This window comes from Eleutherodactylus coqui, chromosome 4 (genome assembly GCF_035609145.1).
Source record: "Eleutherodactylus coqui strain aEleCoq1 chromosome 4, aEleCoq1.hap1, whole genome shotgun sequence".
In the NCBI taxonomy this organism is placed as follows: Eukaryota; Metazoa; Chordata; class Amphibia; order Anura; family Eleutherodactylidae; genus Eleutherodactylus; species Eleutherodactylus coqui.
In genome coordinates, this window is record NC_089840.1 from 109,743,583 (window position 1) to 109,769,590 (window position 26,008).

The window sequence follows — 26,008 nt, forward strand, 5'->3', positions numbered from 1 at the left end:
TAAAAAATTTGTTTCTTCTTACACTGCAAATTACTTACAAGGTGGTACTACACCCCATCTAAACTAGCTAGAAGAATCCCTGGCGTAAGCAATCAATGCTGGAGGGATTGTGGAGGAGAGGGAACTGTATTCCACATCTTGGGAGTGCCCCCTAGTCTTATTGCTGAATTGTAATCTTATTCCCTACAAATATAGAAAATGGGTATGCCACTGTTTACTTACAGCTAAACTAATAATTACTAGAAAATGGAAGTCCAAAAATCTTCCTTGCTCTACTGAATTAATTGAAACTATCAAAGATCACTATACATACAAGAAAATTTTTGCCAACAATAACGATGACAGACATAATTTTGACTCCAGATGGAAGTTGTGGCTGCGCTTTTTGACAAAACAACAACTGTTTTAGTTGATTAGTTTAAATGTTTTGATACTTTAAATATAAGAATTCCATACCTGCAAGGATTCCTGAAATAATCATTACCTCTTTAATTATCATAATAACTGATATTGAAATGTATTGTCATATATTGATTGTTTAACAACATATACTTGTAAACTGTGGAATCAAAACTAATAAAAAATTATTTGGAAAAAAAAAATTGTTTCTTCCTCCCCTACTGTTGTAGCTGCTCGGTGTGCTGCTAAGACACCCTTTACGTTTGCAACTGCTCTGACAGTAAAGAACCCCCATCTGTTTTGGTGATGGAACCTGCTTTCTTCTAAGCGTAGTGGATGCCCTGTTGTTACTGACACAGTCCTGGCTATAAACAGATCATGGGAGAGATCCTTGTAGTCTCCTAATGTATTTATACATAGTCATTTGATCACCCCTTAGCCAACTTTTTTCCAGGGTGAATAATCCCAACTTGATAGCCTCTCTGGGTATTCCAGTTCTCTCATTCCATTCATTAATTTAGTTACCTTTCTTTGTACCCCCTCAAGCACTGCAACATCTTTCCTGAGTATCGGTGTCCAGAACAGTACACAGTATTACATGTGGAGCCTGACAAGTGCCTTCTATAGTGGAAGAATAATTTTCTCGCCCCTATACCTCTTTTAAAGCACTCAAAGACTTTATTAGCTTTTGCAGCAGGCATTGGTTGCTCCAGTTAAATCTACAATCCACTAGTACCCCCAGGTCTTTTTCCATGTCACTTTTCCCTAGCTGTACCCCATTAAGTGTATATTGGTGATATCCATTTTTGCTGCCCATGTGCATAACTTTACATTTATCAACATTGAACTTCATTTGCCATTTTTCTGCCCAAGCCCCCAGCTTATCTAGGTCCTTTTGTAGCTGCACATTGTCCTCCATTGTATTAATTGTCTTATATAATTTTGTATCATCTGCTAATATTGATATTTTACTGTGCAGTCCTTCTATCAGATCATTCATAAATATAATGAACAGAATGGGGCTTTGTACTGAGCCCTGTGGCACCCCACTAGCAACAGTGGCCCAATCAGAGTACAAACCATTTATTACCACTCTCTGTTTTTTATCTCTGAGACAGTTTTTTAAACAGATGCACATGTTTTCGTCCAGTCTGAGCTGCCTCATTTTATATATCAACCTATTATGCGGCACGGTGTTTCATGATTTGAGAAATCCAGATATATGAGACCAATAGACTCTCCCAGGTCCAGCCTAGAGCTTGCTTCATCGTAGAAGCTGAGCAGATTGGTCTGACATGATCAACCCCTCATGAACCCATGCTGGTGAGGAGTTATTTCGTTGTTCTCCTTGAGGTATCTAGGATGGCATCTCTCAGAAACCCCTCGAATATTTTTCCAGTTATTGAAGCGAGAATTACCGGCTTGTAGTTACCAGGCTCTCTTTTGGACCCCTTTTTGTAAATTAGAACTACATTGGCAATGCACCAATCCAGTGGTACAACCCTGGTTTTGATATTTGTGGACACTATAAGCAATAGTGGTCTAGCTATCACATTACTTACCTCCGTTAGAACCCTTGGGTGTATTCCATCTGGATCCAGCAATTTATCAATTTTAATCCTCTTTAACCGACCCTGCACTTCCTCCTGTGTTAGTATGCAATATTTAGTGGGGGGTTCGTTTTATTCCCCTGCATCTTGTGTGACATTTCCTTTTCGTTCGTGAATACACTTGAAAAGAAAGCATTTAATAGATTTGCCTTCCCCTCATCATCTTCTATATTTCTTGTGCATTATTCGTTAAAGGGCCAGTGCTCCCACTGCAAATCCGTTTGCTGTTAAAATTGTTAAAGAATAGTTTTGGGTTGTTTTTACTCTCGTTGGCAATCTGTCTTTCTGCCTCCTCCTTAGCAATTTTGATCTTTTCTTTACATATTTAGTTTTTTTCCCTGTATGATTTTAGTGCTTCTTCGCTGCCTTCTTGTTTTAGCAGTTTAAACTCTTTCTTTTTTTGTTTATTGCCCCCTTACAGTCTTGTTGAGCCACATTGGTTTCTTTGTACTTGTGGTTCTTTTTTTTAAAGGGTATAAACTGCTCACATAAGGTAATTAGGAAGTTTTTAAGCTTTTCCTATTTGTTGTCTGTACTGATGTTTTTGAGGATGTTGTCCCAATTAATGTTGCTGATAACAGTTCTGAGCTGATCAAGTTTTGTTTTACTACAGTTTAGTTTTTTTGTCGCTCCCTGGTAAGGTTTCTTATTAAATCACAGCTGAAAATTAATTATATTGTGGTCTCTTTTTCCCAAGTGCCCCTCAACCTGCACCCCCATTGTTAGGTCTGGTTTGTTAGTTAGTACTAAGTCCAGAGTGGCCCTCCCTCTAGTTGGCTCCTGCACAAGTTGGGTAAGATAGTTATCTTTAACTGTTCTCAAGAACTTATCACCCTTGTGAGATTTGCAGGTTTCGTTTTCCCATGTTATATCCGGATAATTAAAGTCCCCCATAATAATTACTTCGTTGCGGTTTTACACCTCTTCTATCTGCTTTAATATTAAGATTTCAGTTTCTTCTGTTGCTTTTGGTGGCCTATAGAAAACCCCTATCAGTATTTTTTTTATTTTTTTTCTCCTTGTATTTCTACCCACAGAGATTGCACATGTTCATCTCCTGCCCCTATATTTTCCCGTAGCCTGGGCACTAAGTACGATTTATTGTACAGACACACCCCTCCTCCTTTCTGTTCATCACTGTCTCTTTTGACGAGATTGTAACCCTGTAAATTCACTGCCCAATCGCACAGTGAAGGGAACTTTGTTATGTATACACCCATCTATTGGGTATCTGGCCTAAAAGAGTCTGCGGCCTTCAGCATCACCACTGACACACATGGTGACATTGGGCTGATTCCTGGTCCATCTCAGAGGCTCTATTGAAGAGCTCTATGTTTGTTTTTCTAGACATTAGGTGGGCAGGACTGCATGTGCTCCAACACTAGCAGCAAATTTATACAGAGCACACAGCACTACTTATGTTGCTGCCGGATCTCTTGGCCACTTTCATTGTCATTTGGCTGCAGTGAGTTGCCCAATTACGGGCCTGAATATCTTGGCATTTTAATGTCATTATATAGGTTCATGTTTTCTTTGGAAAGGTAGTATAAACCGCTTTTGTTTATGGAACAGTAAATATTAGGATTTAACAGAGTGAGCTGTCCTGACAGGGTTGTCCTTGCCATGGCAGGTGCCCTGTGACCGATTAGGGCATATAGGGGAGTGAATTGGGAAATTACTATCTTGTCTCCATGCGCCAATATATCTTTTTGTAGTCTTGACACCCGCATAGTACCCTTTTCTCTTGTCTGCATTTCATGTGAACTGTAGACTTTGATTATATTTTTAATGTTATTATTAAAACTCATATTTTGGATCCTTACATTTTCAGTAATAGTCTCTAAAACATGTGCTCAAAAATTTCTTGAAGAATGCATGTAAATACTGACACGGACATGTCAGACATACTTATAGGTTCTCTTTAAACCCTTCGTGACCAAGGCCTTTCTGCATCAGCATTTCACATTTCATTTTCAAAACAATACATTCTAAGGGTTAATATTTTTCAATTTTTTTGGGGCATAGATTGGGTTTTTTTATGATACGAGGACATGGCCAGTACTTTTTAATTTTATGTTTTATATAAAGAAAAATGGGCAGAAATACTATACAATTCAACTTTTCTTCATTTTTTTCTATTTCTAATTCAATGTAATAAACATTCATAAAAAACATCTTCTTACATTCCTGTACCTAACAATACCAAATATATGTACTCTGATTAACCTATCAGCAATGGAAGACCTGGAAGCAATGGTCCCCATTTCTATTTTTCGATATCTCCTGTCATTAGCTGGTAATTTAGCTCGTTTTGGCCTCTATGTTTATCACTTTTAATTGCTGAGAGCTGATTATTACAACTCCCTGTCACTTCATTAGGATTCAACTGGCAAAGTTCTGGCCCAATCTTTTTACTAGCAGAATGCCATATAATGAGATGTGTCACTAAAGTGGAGGATGTATATATACATTCTAGCTGCATGGTGCATCAACAATTAGGACTTACCGTATTTTTCGCTCTATAAGACGCACATTTCCCCCCCCAAAAGTTGGGTGAAAAAGTCAGTGCGTCTTATAGAGCGAACGTGCCGAGATCAGACCCGGCCGGAGCTGAAAAGGATCGCGTATCCTTCTCACTGAGCTGCCGGCCGTTTGTATACAAAGCCGGCACAGCAGTGGAGCAGAGCGGCAGCCCAACAGCTGGTTGCTGGGGGCGGGGGAGGAGCAGGGAGCAGAGCGCCGGCCCGTACAGCAGCTAATTGCTGGGGGCGGGGGAGGAGCAGGAAGCAGAGCGCCTGTACAACAGCTGATTGCTGAGGGCGGGGGAGCAGGAAGCTATTGTACAGACACCAGCACCCATACAACAGCTGATTAGTGAGAAGGAGCTGCTGCTCCCCCCTGCCTCAGCAGACAGCTGTATGTACAGACACTCTCACATCTGCCAGCTACATAGGAGAGGGAGGGGCAGAGGGAGAAAGAGCTGCCTGTATTGTGTAGATATTTGTGCCTAGTTATGCATAACCATAATGATACATGCCATGCACAGTTCCTGGAAAGTTGGGTGACAACAAATGGAATCATTACATTGTCACTCAGCTCTTCCAGGATCCTGAATGCCAACTGCAGAGTTATGCAAGCATGCATACCACATGCATTGCCATAACTATTCAACGTGGTATTCAGGGCTCCTGGAAAGCTGGATGACAAGTAATGAGATCACCATTACATTTATACTCAGCTTTCCTGGATCCTGAATGACAAGTTGACCTAGTGGTATATACTTCATTCCGAGGCGGTACTACTGCTGTTTATTTCTCCTGTAATACCTCCCTCACTGCCTGGTCTGGGGAGTTCAAAATATTTTTCTCCTATTTTCCTCCTCTAAAACCCAGGTGCGTCTTATCATCCGATGCGTCTTATAGAGCTATATACAGATGGTGGACACAAAGGGGTTAGGCTCTTTGAATTTAATAACATTTAATAATTGTTAAGTATTTCCATCTTTCATCCAAATAATAATAAAAAATTTACATATTCTTATATTTACCTGTCCACCATTAGATGTCGAAAAAATTCTCGTGGTTCCTCCACATTGCTTAACATACCACAAGAACCAAAGCGCTGAGATTTCGTGAGGTTCTGATGTTACATTTACATTCACGAAAAGTGTTGCAAAGTCCTTAGCTGTTCTGCAAGATCATAGAAAGTTAATATATTACTTTTAAAAATTCTTTCTACTTAACTATGAATGTATTCAAGAACAGAGGGTTATTGTCTGATCTTACATCCTATTGTTTAGTGTTCCTAATGGACAAAGGGATATGGAGATTTGCATTTACTTGAAGCATATGTCCACCATTATAGTTTAAAATGAATCTACAAAAATATTTTTGCTACATTCACAATTGTGGTTCTACTCAGAGCTTCTATTTCAAAATCCATTAGATTTGACAAGAAGCATAACATTGCATGTAGTGCTATTCTTTCTGCCAAAACTATGGACCCCCCCCCCCCCCCATTATAAGTCAATAGAATCCATTGGGCACTGCCGAAATCCTCCATACAATGGATTCAGCACTGTCATGGCTTTGATTATGAATACAAGCCACAATGTACTGTATATGTGAACAGAGCCAACATTTGGAAATACACTGCATTACTTATATTGTATTTACCATATGTCACAGAAGGCCAAAAATACTTTACAATCTGTGGAGTTATCCCATGAATGAAAGCAACAGAGAAGTATTGAATATTTTGAACTGCGATTACTTAAAACCTTATGGATATAAACAACACAAACTTATTAACCTGCAGTTATCAATCATCGAGGTTATTTGATAGTCTATGTGCCTTCTTAATATAATGTTGGATAATGTCATAGCATTATTAAACTTACTTGGTCCAGCATAACTTGTCAATCAGTTGTTTCATTGTTATTTTGTCCCATTCTTCAGCATGTGGTGCATTCCACGGAGAGTCATTTGGAATCTGACACAAGAATTGAAAAAAAATAATTACTATAAAGAAAATGATGAGTATCTGGAGCATTTTTTTCAACCAAGTATTCACAATCAATAATGATAGGTCTCTGCTATGTGCCAAAAATCTTCTTTGAATGTAAATTACCATAGATAAGAATTTCTGATCCATATTACAATAGTTTTAAAACTATCTATGAGGCCCTGTTGCAAAACCACATTTTGCCAGGACCTCACTTTGCCAGGTCAGAAGGGGGAACAATTTGTCCTTGGTGAAAGCACCTAGAAGGTGTGAGGAAACTTATAAGGTCATGCATGACACTCTGAAAAATATGTAAATTGGAAGCTGGAACAATAGCTGTACAGCACCATGCATTAGAAGGCAGCATTCCTGCAAGTCAATTTCTGACCTTTTAACAGGCCTTGTAACATGACTTGGAATATAAGACAAAGACAGAGTCTTCTTCAGAAGGAAAAGATAACCATGTACAGACTGCTTGGGTTTTTCCCCCTCATCAGTGTGCAGTAGGTTGGTGGCTGACTGAGTGAAAGGCCTATGATGTGGATTAGGATGGGTACAGTCCCTCCTCGGGGACAGCACCTAGATGGCAGCCAGCAACCTACTGTACACTGATGAGAGGCAAAAACCCTGAAAGAGCTGTCCGTACATGGTTATCTTTCCCTTCTGGAGAAGACTTTGGTTTATATTCTCAGTCATTGTTACAAGACCCGGTAAAAGGTCAGATACGAACTTGCAGGAATGCTGCCTTCTAATAGATGGATCTGTAGGAGCATTGTATCATCTGGCAATTTGCACCATCAGGCAGTGGAAAGGTTATGATTATGATCTTTTTTGCTCTTGTCTTATCTTCCCTTTTATGATTGCTCTAAGCTCTGCATTTCAAACATCCACTTCCTTTTTTTTCTCTCTTCTCCTATCGGGGTGGTTTCACATCTATATCAGAACCTCTGTCCAAAGGTTCCATCGCAGATGTGGCTGCAAATACTGTAAAAAAAAGCACTGCATGCAGTGCATCTAATGGGTGGTGCTGTAGAGGTATTGTTCCATCTCCCTTATTTGCATGTATTTCCCAGAGGAGCATGAATGGCCTTATAAGTATCCTCACTCACCTTCTAGGTGCTCTCCTTAAGGAGCGATAATACCCCTCCCAACTTACATCATAGGCCTCTCACTAGCCAAGTCAGAATCCTACTGCACACTGATTAAGGGCAAACACCCTGAAACAACTGTCTGTGCATGGATGCTGGCTTGGTTTTCAATTCCCAATCATTGTTTTAAAGACCTGTATAAAAGGATTTAGTAACATAGTATGCTAGGTTGAAAAAAGACAAATGTCCATCCAGTTAAGGCTGTTTCCACGCCCCATGTTGATATAGAAAAAGGCAGAAGCCAATTTACCCCACCCTGGGGAAACAATGTTCCTTTCCCACTCCGTAATGGCAGTCAGAATAATTCCCAGATCAACACTCTTCAGAAAAGGTTCCTTCCTGGCTCCAAGTCCGAAAGTCAGAAGATCCCCTTATCAACAACCCATTCTGACTATTTATTTGCAGGAATATTGCCATCCAATAGGTGGTGCTGTAGAGGTATTGTTCCATCTTCCTTATTTGCATATAGTCATTAACCTAGCATTATATCTACCTTGGTCTACAATGACCTGGCCTCCTTTTTCTCCACTGTGGCACACCTGCGGGAGGGAGACTACCTCTCTATGGATTGAAGCAAGCTTTTTTTATAGCACCACATTGCCTGACACATCTCCAACAGCTCCCTAGATATCACAAGCTATATTTTGTCTCTATTAGTGCAGTATCCTGGTGTCTCTGTACGCAGTTTTCTTCAGAGTTCTTCCAGCTACCCCAGAATTTCTGGATCACTAGGTTTCCCCTCTCCAGCTGCAGCAGAACTTAAAGGCCTTGACCTTCAGAGGGAGATGCATCTATATAAGGATATAAGCCTCAACTCCGCCTGCTCATGCCAACCAGCACATTTATCTGACTCTTCCTACTCTTTCCTGAACAGGTAATGTGTTAGTTGCCTACACCATCCCAAGGGCCACCATCTCTCTGCTGCTAACCTGGATTTGTCCTGACTACATACTTAACTTACAAAATGAATGAGAGATGCCTTCTCTGTAACCTTTGCTGGATAGTCAGGAACTGACGACCAAATATGCCATTGGATTAGAATTCATAGTCAGCATAACATAAGAAGGAGACTGAAATGATTTAATAAAGATCCCTATCAGACGGTCCATGTATAGATACAAGCTAGGAAAAACTTAGAGTTCAATCCAGATTGTAGATCGAATGTCATTATGTCTTCTTGGAGTTTTAACCACATAGAGATATGAGGTATCAGGCTTCCAAATCCATAGTTATGTTGTCAGATCGCAATACCATATTATATTATTATGACAGGTTAAAATATTATCTGCTATGGTAATCTTTTGTCCCCACATAGTCTTAAAGTAAGTTTCTAGAACACCATGTAAATATTTTGGGGATTTTAAAAAAATAATTATTAAAGTAATATTCAAAATTACCTCCTTCCCCATTTCATCCATGGTTCTCCAGAGATTATTGTAATCCAGATACACAATCGGGTTCCACATTGGAGGAAATGGACTTTTAAAGGCATAGGATTTACCCTAAAAGATAGTGAAATATGATAAAAAAAATATTTTGTTAGTATTTCTAAGGAGTTGTAAAAACATAAAACCTGTACAGATTTTGATTTGATGGATCTATTTTTACTTCTTCTCACATTCCACTTCAAACAAAAACTAATGCAACTTTGGAAATAGTCTTAAAGGGGTTGTCCCGCGCCGAAACGGGTTTTTTTTTTTTTCAACCCCCCCCCCCGGTCGGCGCGAGACAACCCCGATGCAGGGAGGTAAAGAAAGCTTACCGGAGCGCTTACCTTAATCCCCGCGCTCCGGTGACTTCAATACTTACCGCTGAAGATGGCCACCGGGATCCTCTGTCTCCGTGGACCGCAGCTCTTCTGTGCGGTCCATTGCCGATTACAGCCTCCTGATTGGCTGGAATCGGCACGTGACGGGGCGGAGCTACACGGAGCCTGCATTCTGCACGAGCGGCTCCATAGAAGACTGCAGAAGACCCGGACTGCGCAAGCGCGGCTAATTTGGCCATCGAGGGCGAAAATTAGTCGGCACCATGGAGACGAGGACGCCAGCAACGGAGCAGGTAAGTATAAAACTTTTTATAACTTCTGTATGGCTCATAATTAATGCACAATGTATATTACAAAGTGCATTATTATGGCCATACAGAAGTGTATAGACCCACTTGCTGCCGCGGGACAACCCCTTTAAATATGTTCAACTGTTTTGTGTTAATCGCTCCTGTGTAGGCCTATTTGTCAAACAAATAGGCCGGCTAGCAAGACGTAGGGGACAAATAAATAGCAATATTTCCAAAGTTGCTTTACTTTTCAGTTTAGATGCAGTAGAATGATAAAAAATATGGCTTAAACTTTATTGCAAATGTATAATCATGTTTATGATTACAATAGTGGAAAATAGACAGTCTCGCTTTCTGATAAATAGTGTTAAAAAGCTGAATCCTGATGGAGACTTGTCAAACTGAGAAAAACGGACACTGCAAAAAATGTTTGAGGCACCATTGTAAACCTATGAATCCAGGATCTGTTTGGAAAATAAAAAAAAATCAAGCAGAATTTTCAACAAGGTAACCAAATGGGATGTGAACAGGGCCTGATTTGATACAGGAATTCTTTAATTGATGTTTGATATAAATGCTGCTGTAGCTTCTGGGACCCACTGCTATTTCAAGATGCAAGGTTCCCCACCTCATCCAACTTGGGGAGGTAGCTTCTATAAATAGTATATGTAATAGTATATATAAATAGTAATGTATTCATATTATATTAATAACTATAGCGGGTGCATTAAAAGAACTGTATAACAATGTATATTTACCACTAGATGGGGCTATGAGTGCTTGCATGTAATTGCAATCTGTTCGTGTCAGCCAACAGGGCCCACAGGTTTTTGTGTTATTTTGATGGCTCTTTCTCCCTTCAGCACTTGTCTGCTTTTTATTTCTTTGATCTTCTACCCATGTTCTTCCTTATCCTTAGTTGCCTTCTTGTCATATTCACTCATTTTAGATTTTTCCTTTGCTAAGCACTAAAAAAAGGTGTTACTCATCTTTACCAAGCACTAAAAAAAAGGTGTTCAACGCAGAAAGGTTCTGTGTTGTGCAGTGAACTTTGATGATACGGAAAATAGGTATAGAGCTCTTCTTTCCAGCAAAATGATATAATAAATTTCAGTCTACAAAACCATCATAGAAGACATTTTCTACAATAACCCCTTTTTTAGGGATTCTATTTAGTGATTCTACCTACGTGGTCGTTTTACTGCACCGTTTTTTTCATCAGCTGCTAAAATTATTTTTACTGCGTTTTTTTCCATGATGTATAGGGTTATTTTTTATATATCTTTTTTTCACTGACTTCTTTTTCTGTTTTAGTCATATTAGCGCTAAAAAAAAAATATATTTTGGTACATTTACAGTTGCTTTGGTAGGTGTCGGCGGTGTGACATTTTCTTTCATATACATATATTTTTTTATTTTATTCTGTAATTTTTTTTAACCTATTTTTGTAACTATTTTTTAACATCTATGTCCACCTTGTTGTTTTATAAGACCTCTGGGGGTCAATTACATTGTCTTTATTTTTTATATTTCACACTTTTCCACCGTAGCTGTGGTATCCATAGGAGCCACAATCCCAAGGGAGGACATCCCCTGTATTTATAGTAGTTACTAACAGAGCTAATCTGGGTCTGCTAGGACCCTACAGCTTTGCCTTGGCAGGAAGCACCCAGAGGTCACATGATCCTAACATGAACTAACATTTCCACTTTCTCCTTTCACTACATAGTTCTCATTGTGCGCTATGTAGCCTGTAAATTATAAGGCAGAAGCGCTTAAAAACTCTGGGTCCTCAGCTGTGACTAACAGCCGAGGACCCGCCCAGCTCCTGTTACATTGCAGGAGAAGGAGCTTTAATCCATATTTTTACTATTAGCCAGGATTAAAGCCCAGGAGCAAGTGCCGTGAATTTATGGCGCCTGGTCCTTAAAGGGTTATTAGCCAACATGAATAAAAACAACTGTTATAGATCTGGAGTATGCATGGTAATAGTTTTCTAAGTATGATAGAGTTTGCTTCTAAATAGCAGCATGCTATGACCTGCTCATAACTGCATTATGATAGTTCTGTCTCCTATGCTTCCATATCCAGCAAGGCGACCAGCACTGTAGATTCACATTACATTATACAGTACTAAGCAGAGGTGTAACTTGAAGCTTCTGGGCTCCGATGCAAAATCTGTAACAGGGCCCCCAACTATAATGATTTTTTTTTATAGTACTGGGCTCCCAGTATAGAGAAGAGAGGCCTTATGGCCCCCCTAAGGCTCCTGGGCCCGGGTGCAACTGCATCTCCTGCATCCCCTATAGTTACGCCCCTGGTAGTGAGTACAGGAGTGTAGAAGGAAGAACAGGATGGTCTTTTAATGCATAGTTAGTGCATGGGTGGCCCGCATACATTCCTGCACCATAATCATTTTTCTGTATACAGTAATTGGAAATACAGTTTATTTTCTAGTTTATAGTCCAGTTCTGTTCACATTTCCATTTGAAAATTTCTATTCTTGTGCTCTGTCATGGTACAGAAGAACAAAAAAAAATGGCATGCCATATCAGTCAGACCAGCTGCAGCTGATGGAACTCATTGACTATAATGCATTCTGTTCATTTTCAGTCATGGCTTCTGGGATTTATGCATGATGCACTATTTTGTTTTGTATTTATGAAGGGAACAATGATGGAAAGCCAGGATGGATATATGAACAGAACCTTATAATAAACTATGATAAAACAATTGCCTTGTACTTTGTAAATATTTCTCTTACCTTAACGTAATGAATGAGACGTTGCACTTCATTTACTTTATATGTCTCAACTCCAAGTTCTTTAGCAACTCTTATGATTCTGTTCTGAGTTGGCCCAATATAAGCACCACCGAGATCCACATATTTTGTTTTGCTGTTCTGATTTGAAAAATAGTAAAATTACTAGAATTCAGCATGCAACATTTACAATACCTGTTCTGGAAAATCTGTTCTGGTGGTTCTAGAATTCTAGTGTCTTATCCCCAGTACTATATTACAGGGAATGCCTCCTATACTTTATTTTAGTTTCATAAATTAGATGTAAGTATGTACAGAACAAATAATGGGGCTTATTTAGTATTCAAAATATGACAGTTTTCTGGCACTAATTGCACCATAAGGCTAACTTAAATGCTTTGCACCAAATTTACTATGCATTTTTAGACATTTTTTGACTTGCCCAAAAAAGGTAAATGGCTTACATTCTGCCAAAGATTGTTCCAAATGACTGCAAATCCGGTCAAGATTTTGGCACAACTTTGGCATGAACTAAGGTGGTATAAACTTAAAATAGACAGTCTTAAAACTCTACAGATTTACCATCCAGCTGTGATGAATCTGGCGCATTTTAAGACTGTCTGTATTAGTTCGCATTGTCTTTGAGACAATATTAGTAAATAGTGTTGCTCGGCTTGATCGATAAAAAATGTCCCAATTTTTGCAAAATCGAATCGGGTAAGTCTGAAACAGTTTTTGCCAAAAGTTGTGCGAAAATCGAATTTCTCATAATTACTGCTGCAGAGCTCAGCGTGCGACCAATCAGCAGCCAGGGCACCTTGCTGATATCACCAAATGACCTATCATATATAACATAGGCACAGCGTAACCAGTTGAGCACAGGACAGAGAAGCTGCATCACATTTATATGTCTATATAACACGTGGTCTGTTGTTAGGGACAGATATTTTACAGAGGATATATTGCTGCTGAGTATGAAAGTTAACTTAAACAGGGTTCTGTTGGAGGGAGCAGAGAAAGTTGCTGCAACTTTATAAAATGTGGTCTGTTCATTGGGAGAAGATATACTTCTGCTGCTGTCAACATATACAGCAGCAAAGCAAACCAACAAACTATGCTTGGCATGGGAATAATTGTGGTTCTCTGTTTGTAGCTTCAGACATTGTTCAAAGTCACCAGTCCGGCAGCTACAGATTATTTGAAGACCTTACTCAACTAGTAATTGGGTTTAGGGAATGTAATTACATTGCACCAAATAGGGACAATGCAGAACTATATAAGCTGCACTGTGTGGCCTTCTGTTCTCACATATTGTGCTGGCCAGGGATTGCGGCTTATTACATTGGCGTTTTTTCTTTTAAATAAAACAAAGAGAATCCGAAACAGGGAAAGAGCAAATACACACAGTGCATGTCAGCAGCCTCAGATGTCGTTCAAGGTCACCAGTCTGGCCACTACAAATTATTTACAGACCTCACTTAGCTAGCAGTGGGGTGAGGGGAATTCAATTACACTATACTGAACAGGGACAGTGGGTAAATATGCAAGCTATACTGTCTGGCCTTCTGTTCTCATGTTTCGTGCCACTTAGGGATTGCAGCTTATTTCATTTTTTTTTTGTTAATATAAAACAAAAAGAAACCCAAACAGGGAAAAAGCAAATACACACAGTGCATACCATCAGCCTCAGATGGGTTTCATTCACAAGTCTTGCCACTATGAATTATTTGCAGGTCTTACGCAGCTAGCAGTGGTTTTCTGCAAACTACAAAGTTAGCTGAAAAGTTACATAAAACTATACTTAAAAGTAAACAAAAAAGCTAAGTAAGAAATAAATCAAAAGAGACCTCTCCTTTCCTTGCTTCCACCATGTTTCTCCCTCCTACTTCCCCCCAAATGAAAACTATGTTAATATGAAAATACAGGCTACAGCTCTCATGTTTCCACAAGAAACATACTCTACCCTCAATATGCTCTTGCTACTGCTGCTGGTGGTAGTGGTGCAACTGTTGCTGCTCTGCTTCTCCCGTATCTGCCATGTATCCTCCTTTTCTTCCTTTTCCAAAGTTTTCTGAAGCACAAGAAACAGCTGTAGCTTAACAGCTTTTTCTTGGAGAGGGCCAATGTTTTTTTTTCCAACTCAACCATTCTATAATTCTATGACCTGCTGTCTCTCTTGATGTAATTTTTGGTAACCTTACTGCTTTTCCTTGGAGGAGGAGGGGGAGGAAGAGGAAGCCATGCTTGAGTTTTGTGTTCACCTGGCAGAATTTGTCCTAGTAAAATTTATGACACTGCTTTTGAAACAAGTATGACACCTACTGTCTTGCGTAGTGTAATTTTTGATAGCTCTACAGCTGTTCCTTGGAGCAGGCCTGTGCTTGATGTTGTGTTCACTTGGCAGAATTTGAGGGTGATGTGGTCCCTCAATTGTTGCTGAGGTGCAGCTGGGGAAGCAGTTTTACTAGGAGTGACTGCTGATATACTGACAAGGATCCTTCCATGTCTGCAACAGCATATGATTTAGTAACGTAGTGCCTACTTTAATGCTGATTTTAATGCTATACTGGGTTTAGTAAAAAAAAATAAAAAATTAAAAAAAAACAGAACATAAATATATATGAATTGAAATTTCATTTTTTTTTTATTTTGGTGTAGACTTCAATGCATCACCATGTTTTTGCTGGTGGTGACCCAGTAAAAAAAAGACTGAGAAGCGCTGACATTGTGTACACAGTTTTTAACCCCTTAACTACCAGCCATCATTTTGATTTTTGTTTAAGTTTTCTCATCCTCGCTCCCAAGCCCACTTCAAAACCAATCTGTACCTCAGTGACATTATTTTTCTGTTCAGAAAAAAAGGCCAGAATATTCCTTCAATTGTTAGAAAATGTCAATAAACTGTTCAAGTCTCTAGAAAATGATGAAGTACAGCCTCTTTCCCCAGAGACCTGCAGGGAAGATGCATACAGAATCTGTTTTATTTAGGCCTCTAGCAATACAAAAGAGATGTTATTAAATCCTGTGCTTTCTACTGACTTTGTCAAGGCCTACATAACAAAGATGACAAGTGAGCTGCTGTAAAACAGGAAATGTCGGCTAATTGTGTCGGGGTAGTTTAAAAACTGGAATATTTCAACATATTTTTTTTATTATCAAAAACAATATGAAGAGACAAAAAACAACCACCATACATATAACTGGATTTTAATAAACACATTTTTTGATGATGCATTCCCTCATCACATTGTGATGGGTATCTATATTAATTCTTCCCAGCTCCCAACCTATAGAGTATACAAAGCACAGTCAAAAAGGAACTTCCGCAACCCGTGGTTCACGTATGACACTACATTAAATGGTTACAGTGTTAGTAACTCTGTGATCATGTAAAACGGCTGGTATCCCTGACAATAAGCAATCTTTATTGCCAAGGCCCCCTTAATGCTGATCTCTATGATTGGTCAGTGATTTCTTACCATCCAAATGCAGCAAGTTAGAGCCCTAGCCAGCACCTCGCCATAGGACACGGTGATAGGATAGTAATTGGAACTATTAAAAACAGCACTAATCACTGCCAAGGGGGCGGAAGATGGGGTCCCACCTCAGCAGTTAGGTTAGCTTGTACACACCAACCAATCACAGCTTAAGTGGCTATTTTAGAATAATGATTTCTGCTCCCTCCATCTCATTCTAGATAGGAATCACGAGAAGGAGTGTTCTGTTCTGTACTGTGTGTTTCTACTGTGTTCATAGTGACTGAGAAAGATCAACATTTTCTGTTATACAATTCTTTCCTAATTTCCCCTATTCTCATCCCACATCCACCCACACCAGTCTATGGGGACTTATTTACTAATACTGTCTAGTAGTTAAGCAGTGCGAACATAAAATAGACAATCTTAAAATGTGCCAGATTTATCACAGTAGCTCTGCTGAATGATAAATCTGTAAAATGTTAAAGCTAGTCTAGTCTAACATTATGCCCCCTTTTAGTTGGCTTAGTTTAAAACAAAAATTGCGCAACTTTTGCTGATATTTTTGATACACAATGTCACATGTAGGTCATGCCCCCTATTATACAAAGAAACGGCCCTTTGTCGGACACAGTAAAAAAAAGTGTTCAAAGAGTTTCTAAAAACACATAGTAAATGTGGCGCAAAGCATGTTTGAAAAATTCTGGTGTGATTTGTGCCAGAAAATTGTCAATTTTTAATAGCATATAAGCCCCACTGCTTGCATTTTGTTGCCGATGAGCACTTGTGCAAATGTCACTGGTCAGTGACACAAATTATTGATTAGTATCTTAGCTTGTTTTTTTGATCCAGGTTTTTTTTTGTCATTTTTATACAAAACTATAAAAAGCATATAGTATATCTATTTTTTTAAATTCTTTTAAGCAGTTAGGTGTACCTACAGTAGATATGATTATGTAATGGTTGTTCTTAAAGGGGTTGTCCCGCGCCGAAACGGGTTGTTTTTTTTTCAACCCCCCCCCCCCCCCCCCGTTCGGCGCGAGACAACCCCGATGCAGGGACGTAAAAAAAAAACCGCTCAGCGCTTACCTTAATCCCCGCGTAAGTATAGTGACTTCTATACTTACCGGTGAAGATGGCCGCCGGGATCCTCTTCCTCCGTGGACCGCAGCTCTTCTGTGCGGTCCATTGCCGATTCCAGCCTCCTGATTGGCTGGAATCGGCACGTGACGGGGCGGAGCTACACGGAGCCGACGTTTCTGCACGAGCGGCCCCATTGAAGACAGGAGAAGACCCGGACTGCGCAAGCGCGGCTAATTTGGCCATCGGAGGCCGAAAATTAGTCGGCACCATGGAGACGAGGACGCCAGCAACGGAGCAGGTAAGTATAAAACTTTTGATAACTTCTGTATGGCTCATAATTAATGCACAATGTACATTACAAAGTGCATTAATATGGCCAGACAGAAGTGTATAGACCTACTTGCTGCCGCGGGACAACCCCTTTAAGCACTAAAAGGTAAGATTTGGAAAAACCAAACGTAGAACTAGAAGGTAATCTCAGGTTTTAGTTCAATACTTTGTAGAACAGTTGATTTTGAAGACCACCTTTGACTTAGCTAGTAGTGAATACACATTTTAAGTTTTTTTCAGGTGATATTTTAGACCAGTTATCATTCCTCAATTATTTTATCTATTTGGCCACTATTTATGTCCAGTAAACTTACCTTTACAGTGAAAGTGCGTCCTCCAACTCTATCTCGAGCTTCTAGCACAACAACACTCAGTCCCGACTCTACTAGCAATTTAGCTGCTGAGAGACCTAAGGAAGACAAAAAAAAAGGATCATTGATAGACAATGCATGTGAGCTATAGGTTCAGAAAAATGTATGTGCATGTACTGCAATTTTTCTATGAAAATAAAAGTGTGTTGGGGGCATCAGTGCAGAAGACAGCAAAGAAAGTTCGCTCATATTGCAAAGGCTCATAGTACTAGTTACCAAGCTCCATTTGGATCGAAGTACTTGTTTGGAGGTTTATCTTCCTTACCTGTGGCTCTCTGGTGGTACAATAGGAGGTTTAATTGAGCTTTACTCATATTCGTTTAGTGTCTCCCAGTCGCGCATCACATCCTCACCCTATCTCTGTTTGTGTTCCTCAAGGCTTTGTATAGGACTCCTACTCTTCTCTATCTACACCCATGATCTAGGAGAGCTCATAGAATCATAGGGCTTTCAGTATCACTGTTAACACTTAAATCTACCTCTCCAGCAAAGATGTTACCTCTCTGCTATCCAGAATCCCAGATTGTCTATCAGCTAAATCTCCTTCTTCTCTTCCCACTTTCTAAAACTTAACATGGAAGAAACTCAACTCCTCATTTTTCTTCACTTCCACCAGACCTATCAATCACTCTCAATGACTCAGTTCTATCACCAGGCGTTTTCTTATTTTCCCGCAGTGTGTACGTTGCCCTGTGCCATTCTCTTGGGCTTTACACACTGGCTTTCAGATTTCTGGTGTGGCGCGCATTGTTCTACAGTGCATAGTGTTACAACTGCAGTACTGTGAACGTCACCCTGCGTCCATGCTGAGCGTGTTGCTCGTGACACACATTGGGTGGAGGCATCAGTTTATTGGCTGGACAAAAAATAAGCCTGGCTGCTGCATTTAGAATGGATTGGAGAGGGCACAGAGTGTTAAGGCAGCAGAAAAGCAGTCCTAAGCTCTCGCTTATGACTTGAAGGTTGTGGGTTCAATCACCACTTGGTTTAGGTTGCCGGCTCAAGGTCAACTTAGCCTTCCATTCTTTCGAGGTCGGTAAAATGAGTACCCAGCTTGCTGGGGGGGGAGGGGGGTAAAAGATGACTGGGGAAGGCAATGGCAAACCACCCCACAAAATCAGTCTGTCATGACTCGGTGCTGGCACCAGGGGACTTTAGCTTTACCTTGCTTATTACATGCCTTGATGTTGTGTGGTTAATTGACTAGGCTGTTTGAACTATTGTATAAAGTGTTATTATCTTGTATATGTATCTGCAGATGATTTTCTTTCACACTGGTACATAGTTAAGAGTCATTATAGTTTGGTAACCTTTTCTGCCACATTATTGGATTAAAGGAAATATCAATTTGATGATGTGAGTAATGAAGATTATTTTGTTAGATTTCAATGGGGGTGTCTGGCTTGAAGTTGCTATGCATTTATTCACAACCAATTTGGTGCTTCTTGCTTTACGAGCCTCAGTGGATGAAGTTTCTACGTTAAGTTTTCTATTGAGGGTTTGAACACAATCAACAGGGTTTGAACAAAAATGTTCCTGGTGAGGATTGCCCTTGTCAGGGCAGTATTTCTAGGTAGGGTATAATTGGATAATTGCAGGGTAAGATTCAGCCAGTTTTTTTTCCTTCCACAGCTATAGTATACTTAGTTTTGGAATTATTATATTATTCATGTTACTTTAGGGGTCTTTTAATGAAGGCTACATTAAAGGATACATTTTAATTGTAGTCATTCGGTGACTTCTACTTTTTTGAGGTTTCTATTCCGGATATTGGGCTTTCTGACTACAGCTTAGTTGGTTGGTGATTTGTAGGAATTTCAACTTACACAGCTGTAGATGAAGAATCATGACACAGATAACAAGCTGGTAATGCGTTAAACTAATACATGTTAAACTATTAACTATGTATACATCAAAAAGTATGTACAACCTACTTACTGAAAAAGAAACATACTGAGCAGATAATCAAAATAGTGAATAATCGATTAATCAACCAGGACAATGAATCTGCAGGGAGATAACATATACTGTAGGCACACCATCTCTCTATGAGGGGGATTAGACTGAAAATTCCACCAATTATTGCTAAAATTCAAAACAGTGGGTTATGCCATTAAATATTAAACCCCATTCCTACGGACAGATATCAACAGCAGAAAAGAAGCAATGTTGAAACTCCCCCCAGACCCCTCAAATTTAATGCCATTATAGCAATTCCTGCGGGTCCTCAAAAACTGACCCTTATGTATGCCTCTTTTTATTGATGGTGAGTGATGGCTCTCCCAGTGAAGTCAACTGTTAGTGGCAGCTGGTTTTTGATAGACTGTTTTCTCAAGTCCATCATTGCTGATCCTCGTAATTGTGAGATCCAAAAAAAAGTGAGAGAGCTGTCATTTATCTCCACAGTAAAGCAAACCTATTGATGGGTTTCAGCCGAGCCCCCTCCAACAGGGCAGAGGATTGAGCATTGATAGCCTGATGCTGGGCGGCATGCCAGCATTATCTGACCAGCTGCTGTCCAAGCACCAGTGCTGAGTGGCTTCTTATTTATCTTGCATCCTTTATTAAGCTCCTGAAGATCTGGTTTTTATTAGACTTGAGAAACGCATTGAGTGGCAGACAGGGATTTTAGAGACCTAGCCAGTTTCAGTCTGGCAGGTCTTACTTCAGACTATTAGCTCCCTTTTTTAACATTATCTCCCAGAGTTGTATGCATCTATAGTCAGATTGGTGATATCATCATAGCGCAGTGTTTAATGGTAATGATTGACTTTAGTAATACTAGATTGACCCAATGTTCGCTACGCGAACATAAAATGTTTGGAAAGATGGTTCTAAATGTTTTAGGAACTGTCAAGCTGAGGATTCGGCTTGAACTGTTTGCCATCCACAAAATTGGTTTTCCACTTTTTTGGGACATGGTAACAGTCAAACTGGTAAGCACTTGATATGAACGTCGCTTAGCACGACACAACAGCTGAAGCACAACAGAGTTGCTGGACTTAACATAGGAACGTTGACCTTGCCTGACAGGTCACTGAATGTATCAAACTCAAATTTTATTTCACGGCGGTGGTGAGGATGTACCAAATCTAATGAGACCAAAATTATCTACTAAAGGTCACGCAGAGGGCTCAAGGTGTGGTGCAAGAAAAAGTCTATATGCTTTTTTATATTAGATTTCACTGTATCCCTGTGATTTTTTTTTTTTTTTTTTGGGGGGGGGGTGGACATTGTTTCTTTTCTGCTGTTAATATCTGTCCTTGGAGATGTGGCTTATTACACTGTGCAACACATTTTTAAAAAAGTTTCAGAACAGAAAGTAATTCATATGTTTCTGTAAAATTAAAACTTGCTCATTACACTGGTAAAATTAAATAATAGCAGCACGTCTCATTTTCAAGTTACAAACCATTTTCTTTATTTAAGATAACAGTTTGGACATGTTGTAATATTACTATTCGACTGTGTTTGGTGGAAAATGACACTTTGATCTTCACTTCCTCCTGTAAGAAACATGACTTTCCCTCTGTAAGAACCAGCAAAAGTCGCCCATTATATTTGGATTGTACTTTCCTTTGTAACGATCTTCAATGACTGAGATGTCTTCTGTGCGTAATACAAAGTGAATAGAACCCATTGATTTCAATGGGTTCATTCACATGAATGTATTTTTCCACATTATGTATAATCGCATGACAAAATACGCAGCATGACTTTTTCGGGGCGTATTACACACCGCAATAAGCCATTGAAGTGAATGGGTGGGCACAAATGTGCATGGAGTACGCAGGAAGTCTGCTTATTTGCACAGCATTTCACTGAGCCTGTCTTCCTTTTTTTTTGCATGCACAAACCTGCAATGTATTTGTGCACTTAAAAACACTCCAGAGCAGGTGAAAAACACATGAGTAAGCGATGTTTGGGCATGCAAATACATATCACTTTTGCATGACTGAAATGCGCTTACACCCATGGGAATGAGCCCCAATAGTGACCCCTATAGTAGCCCTAGTAGTTATAGTGACCCCTACAGTGGCCTCAGTAGTAATAGTGACCCCCCCCATAGTGGCCACAAGAGTAAATGAACTCTATAGTGGCCCCAGTAGTAACAGTGTCCCATATGGTGGCCCAGTAGTAACACTGTCCCCAATATTGACCCAAGTAGTAATAGTGACCACCATAGTAGTCCCAGGGATGCTGCCCAGCCTGAGGCCAATAGCAACCCTCCCATTGAATCAGGAATAGGTAATCTGGCGTCATGAGGCAAAGGTTGTATTGCAGAAGGTATATCTGGATACAGAATTTTATCTTTCTGTTTACTGGAGAAACCTTTGGTATTTGTCATGCAGAAATAACAGTCAGTATTGTGGTCTCTTTGTTCTCACCATATTTGAATGGCGAATAGAGTTCTACTCTTGCCTTTCAGTCCCTGTGTGAGATGAGTGTTACATGACACACAGATGATGTGCGGTGCCCCTTCTTATCTTGGTCAGCAAGCTTTATTCCAAAATACTTGTGATAGACCCACTTTTCCAAGGATGTTATTTTCCTCCGCTGTGTCTTTGTTGTGAACTGTCCGCAGACATATCAGATATTGTCTGGGTTGTTCAGATGTCCGTGCTGCTCAGCCATATTGTTATTAAATTTTGAAAAATAGTCCCAGTCTAACCAATGACATGTAAAAACACAGTTCACACGACCGGGAGCGACGTTTTTAGCGAAAAAATATGTCTCACTCCGGAAAACCCTTGCTCTGCCAAAATCCCCAGGATATCTTCTAATGCCTATATAGAAGCACCTGTAAGCTTTTTGCAGCATTGGACGCTGCTAAAATGCCTCCCGTATATTGGGCAGAAGATAGTTCTAGAACTATATTTTTGCCCCCCGTATATGTGTTGGTGCGTATTATGATCACGTATGTTCCATTTTTCATGGTCTGGCGTATTTAAGTGCCATATATTTGACCATGTGAACTGATGCATTGGAAACCAATGCCTCTGATGGTCGTGTATATCGTCTGGCCGTAAAAACACGTCATTTATGCGCTCGAGTGAAAGAGCCCTCAGTCTAACCCTCCTCATAGGTAGATGGTGTGCCAGTGGTATACACTATCTTCCTGCACATTCATTGTCCTTGTTGATTAATGCATTATTCATTATTTTGATTATCTGTTCAGTATAATTAATTTTAATTAGGTTAAATAAAAGCTAAATTGTAAAATTGCTTATCAGTGAGTGGGTTATTATGTACGATTAAGAATCTTTTCTGCCTTAATTGATTGGGGTAAGTAAGAAAATATCTAATTCCAATGCAGTGATGCTCTTGGAAGGGGTAATAGCTTAGAAACAGGTCTGATGAGAAAAAGGAATATTAGTAGCGCAATGTAATATAAAAATGCAATCCTAAGAAAATAAAGACATAAACATTAGAGATGAGCGAACACCAAAATGTTCGGGTGTTCGTTATTCGTAACGAACTTCCCGTGATGCTCGAGGGTTCGTTTCGAACAACGAACCCCATTGAAGTCAATGGGCGACCAGAACATTTTTGTATTTCGCCGATGCTCGCTAAGGTTTTCATGTGTGAAAATCTGGGCAATTCAGGAAAGTGATGGGAATGACACAGTGACGGATAGGGCAGGCGAGGGGCTACATGTTGGGCTGCATCCTAAGTTCCCAGGTCCCACTATTAAGCCACAATAGCGGCAAGAGTGGGCCCCCCCCCCCCTCCCAACAACTTTTACTTCTGAAAAGCGCTCATTAGCATGGCATACCTTTGCTAAGCACCACACTACCTCCAACAAAGCACAATCACTGCCTGCATGACACTCCACTGCCACTTCTCCTGAGTTACATGCTGCCCAACCGCACCCCCTCCCCCCCACAGCGCACACCAAACTGTCCCTGCGCAGCCTTCAGCTGCCCTCATGCCACACCACCCTCATGTCTATTTAGAAGTGCGTCTGCCACGACGAGGGACCGCAGGCACACACTGCACAGGGTTGGCACGGCTAGGTAGCGACCCTCTTTAATAGGGGCGGGGCGATAGCCCACAATGCTGTACAGAAGCAATGAGAAATACAATCCTGTGCCACCGCCATCAGGAGCTGCACACGTGGGCATAGCAATGGGGAACCTATGTGCCACACACTATTCATTCTGTCAAGGTGTCTGCATGCCCCAGTCAGACTGGTTATATGCACCTTAACAGTAACCGCGTTGGTGGTAATGTGGTGGTGACTGCGGACCTAGTACCACGGTTGTATTTTGTTGGTTTTCGGAATGTGGCCAGGATTAAGTGGGCCGTGGCGGGGGGATGGTGGGGGGGCTCTCTTGTAGTGTCGGTAAAGGTGAAATTCTTGGACTGCCACCAGACGAACCAATGCAAAGGCATTTGCCAACAATGTTTTCCCTGTTGGAGGAGGAGGGGGATGTTTTTGAGGCACTACGTGTCCTCTCCACGTGTCCGTGGTTATATGCACCTTAACAGTAACCGCGTTGGTGGTAATGTGGTGGTGACTGCGGACCTAGTACCACGGTTGTATTTTGTTGGTTTTCGGAATGTGGCCAGGATTAAGTGGGCCGTGGCGGGGGGATGGTGGGGGGGCTCTCTTGTAGTGTCGGTAAAGGTGAAATTCTTGGACTGCCACCAGACGAACCAATGCAAAGGCATTTGCCAACAATGTTTTCCCTGTTGGAGGAGGAGGGGGATGTTTTTGAGGCACTACGTGTCCTCTCCACGTGTCCGTTCCATGTAAGCAATAGTAGCACTCAAGACAGGCCCCAGTAACAATTCTGAAGCAGCAGTATAGCGGGAGCGCAGTCTTCGTTCCATGTAAGCAATAGTAGCACTCAAGACAGGCCCCAGTAACAATTCTGAAGCAGCAGTATAGCGGGAGCGCAGTCTTCGTTCCATGTAAGTAATAGTAGCACTCAAGACAGGCCCCAGTAACAATTCTGAAGCAGCAGTATAGCGGGAGCGCAGTCTTAGTTCCATGTAAGCAATAGTAGCACTCAAGACAGGCCCCAGTAACAATTCTGAAGCAGCAGTATAGCGGGAGCGCAGTCTTAGTTCCATTTCAGTAGCCTTAGTATAGCCAAGGCACAAGTGACATTTATGTAGCTAAAGTGTAGGCCAACCCCACACACCTTTCTGTACCATGAGTGCAGGCGAAGAACATAGAAATTACTATGATTACACTGTAGGTGAGGGCCCCAAAAAATTGGTGTACCAACAGTACTAATGTACCTCAGTAAAAATTGGCCATGCCCAACCAAGATGGCAGGTGAATCGCTTTGGTTAATGTGGCTTAAGTGGTAACTAGGCCTGGAGGCAGCCCAGTGTAACGAAAAATTGGTTCAAGTTAAAGTTCCAACGCTTTTAAGCTAATTGAAACTTATAAAAATTGTTCTGAAAAATTATTTGAGTGAGCCTTGTGGCCCTAAGAAAAATTGCCCGTTCAGCGTGATTACGTGAGGTTTCAGGAGGAGGAGCAGGAGGAGGAGGAGGAGGAATATTAGACACAGATTGATGAAGCAGAAATGTCCCCGTTTTGGATGGTGAGAGAGAACGTAGCTTCCATCCGCGGGTGCAGCCTACGTATTGCTTAGGTATCGCTGCTGTCCGCTGGTGGAGAACAGAAGTCTGGGGAAATCCAGCCTTTGTTCATCTTGATGAGTGTTAGCCTGTCGGCACTGTCGGTTGACAAGCGGCTACGCTTATCTGTGATGATTCCCCCAGCCGCACTAAACACCCTTTCCGACAAGACGCTAGCCGCAGGACAAGCAAGCACCTCAAGGGCATACAGGGCTAGTTCAGGCCACGTGTCCAGCTTCGACACCCAGTAGTTGTAGGGGGCAGAGGCGTCACCAAGGATGGTCGTGCGATCCGCTACGTACTCCCTCACCATCCTTTTGCAGTGCTCCCGCCGACTCAGCCGTGACTGGGGAGCGGTGACACAGTCTTGGTGGGGAGCCATAAAGCTGGCCAGGCCCTTAAAGACTGTTGCACTGCCTGGGATGTACATGCTGCTCGATCTACGCACATCCCCTGCAACATGGCCCTCGGAACTGCGCCTTCTGCCACTAGCGCTGTCGGCTGGGAATTTTACCATCAGCTTGTCCGCAAGGGTCCTGTGGTATAGCAACACTCTCGAACCCCTTTCCTCTTCGGGAATCAGAGTGGGCAGGTTCTCCTTATACCGTGGATCGAGCAGTGTGTACACCCAGTAATCCGTCGTGGCCAGAATGCGTGCAATGCGAGGGTC

At 41.0% G+C, this 26,008-nt stretch overlaps 1 protein-coding gene across 1 annotated transcript in view; it reads right to left on the reverse strand.

Moving 5' to 3' along the window:
* Positions 1 to 26,008, reverse strand: part of LOC136624694 (amine oxidase [flavin-containing]-like) — a 99,924-nt gene that overhangs the window by 19,877 nt on the left and 54,039 nt on the right. The window contains exons 2-6 of the mRNA XM_066598651.1: positions 17,683 to 17,777; positions 12,483 to 12,620; positions 9,058 to 9,162; positions 6,409 to 6,500; positions 5,557 to 5,698 (exon numbers count right to left, since the gene is read on the reverse strand). Of these exons, the coding sequence (XP_066454748.1) occupies positions 5,557 to 5,698; positions 6,409 to 6,500; positions 9,058 to 9,162; positions 12,483 to 12,620; positions 17,683 to 17,777 (572 nt within the window). The remainder of the gene's footprint in view (positions 1 to 5,556; positions 5,699 to 6,408; positions 6,501 to 9,057; positions 9,163 to 12,482; positions 12,621 to 17,682; positions 17,778 to 26,008) is intronic.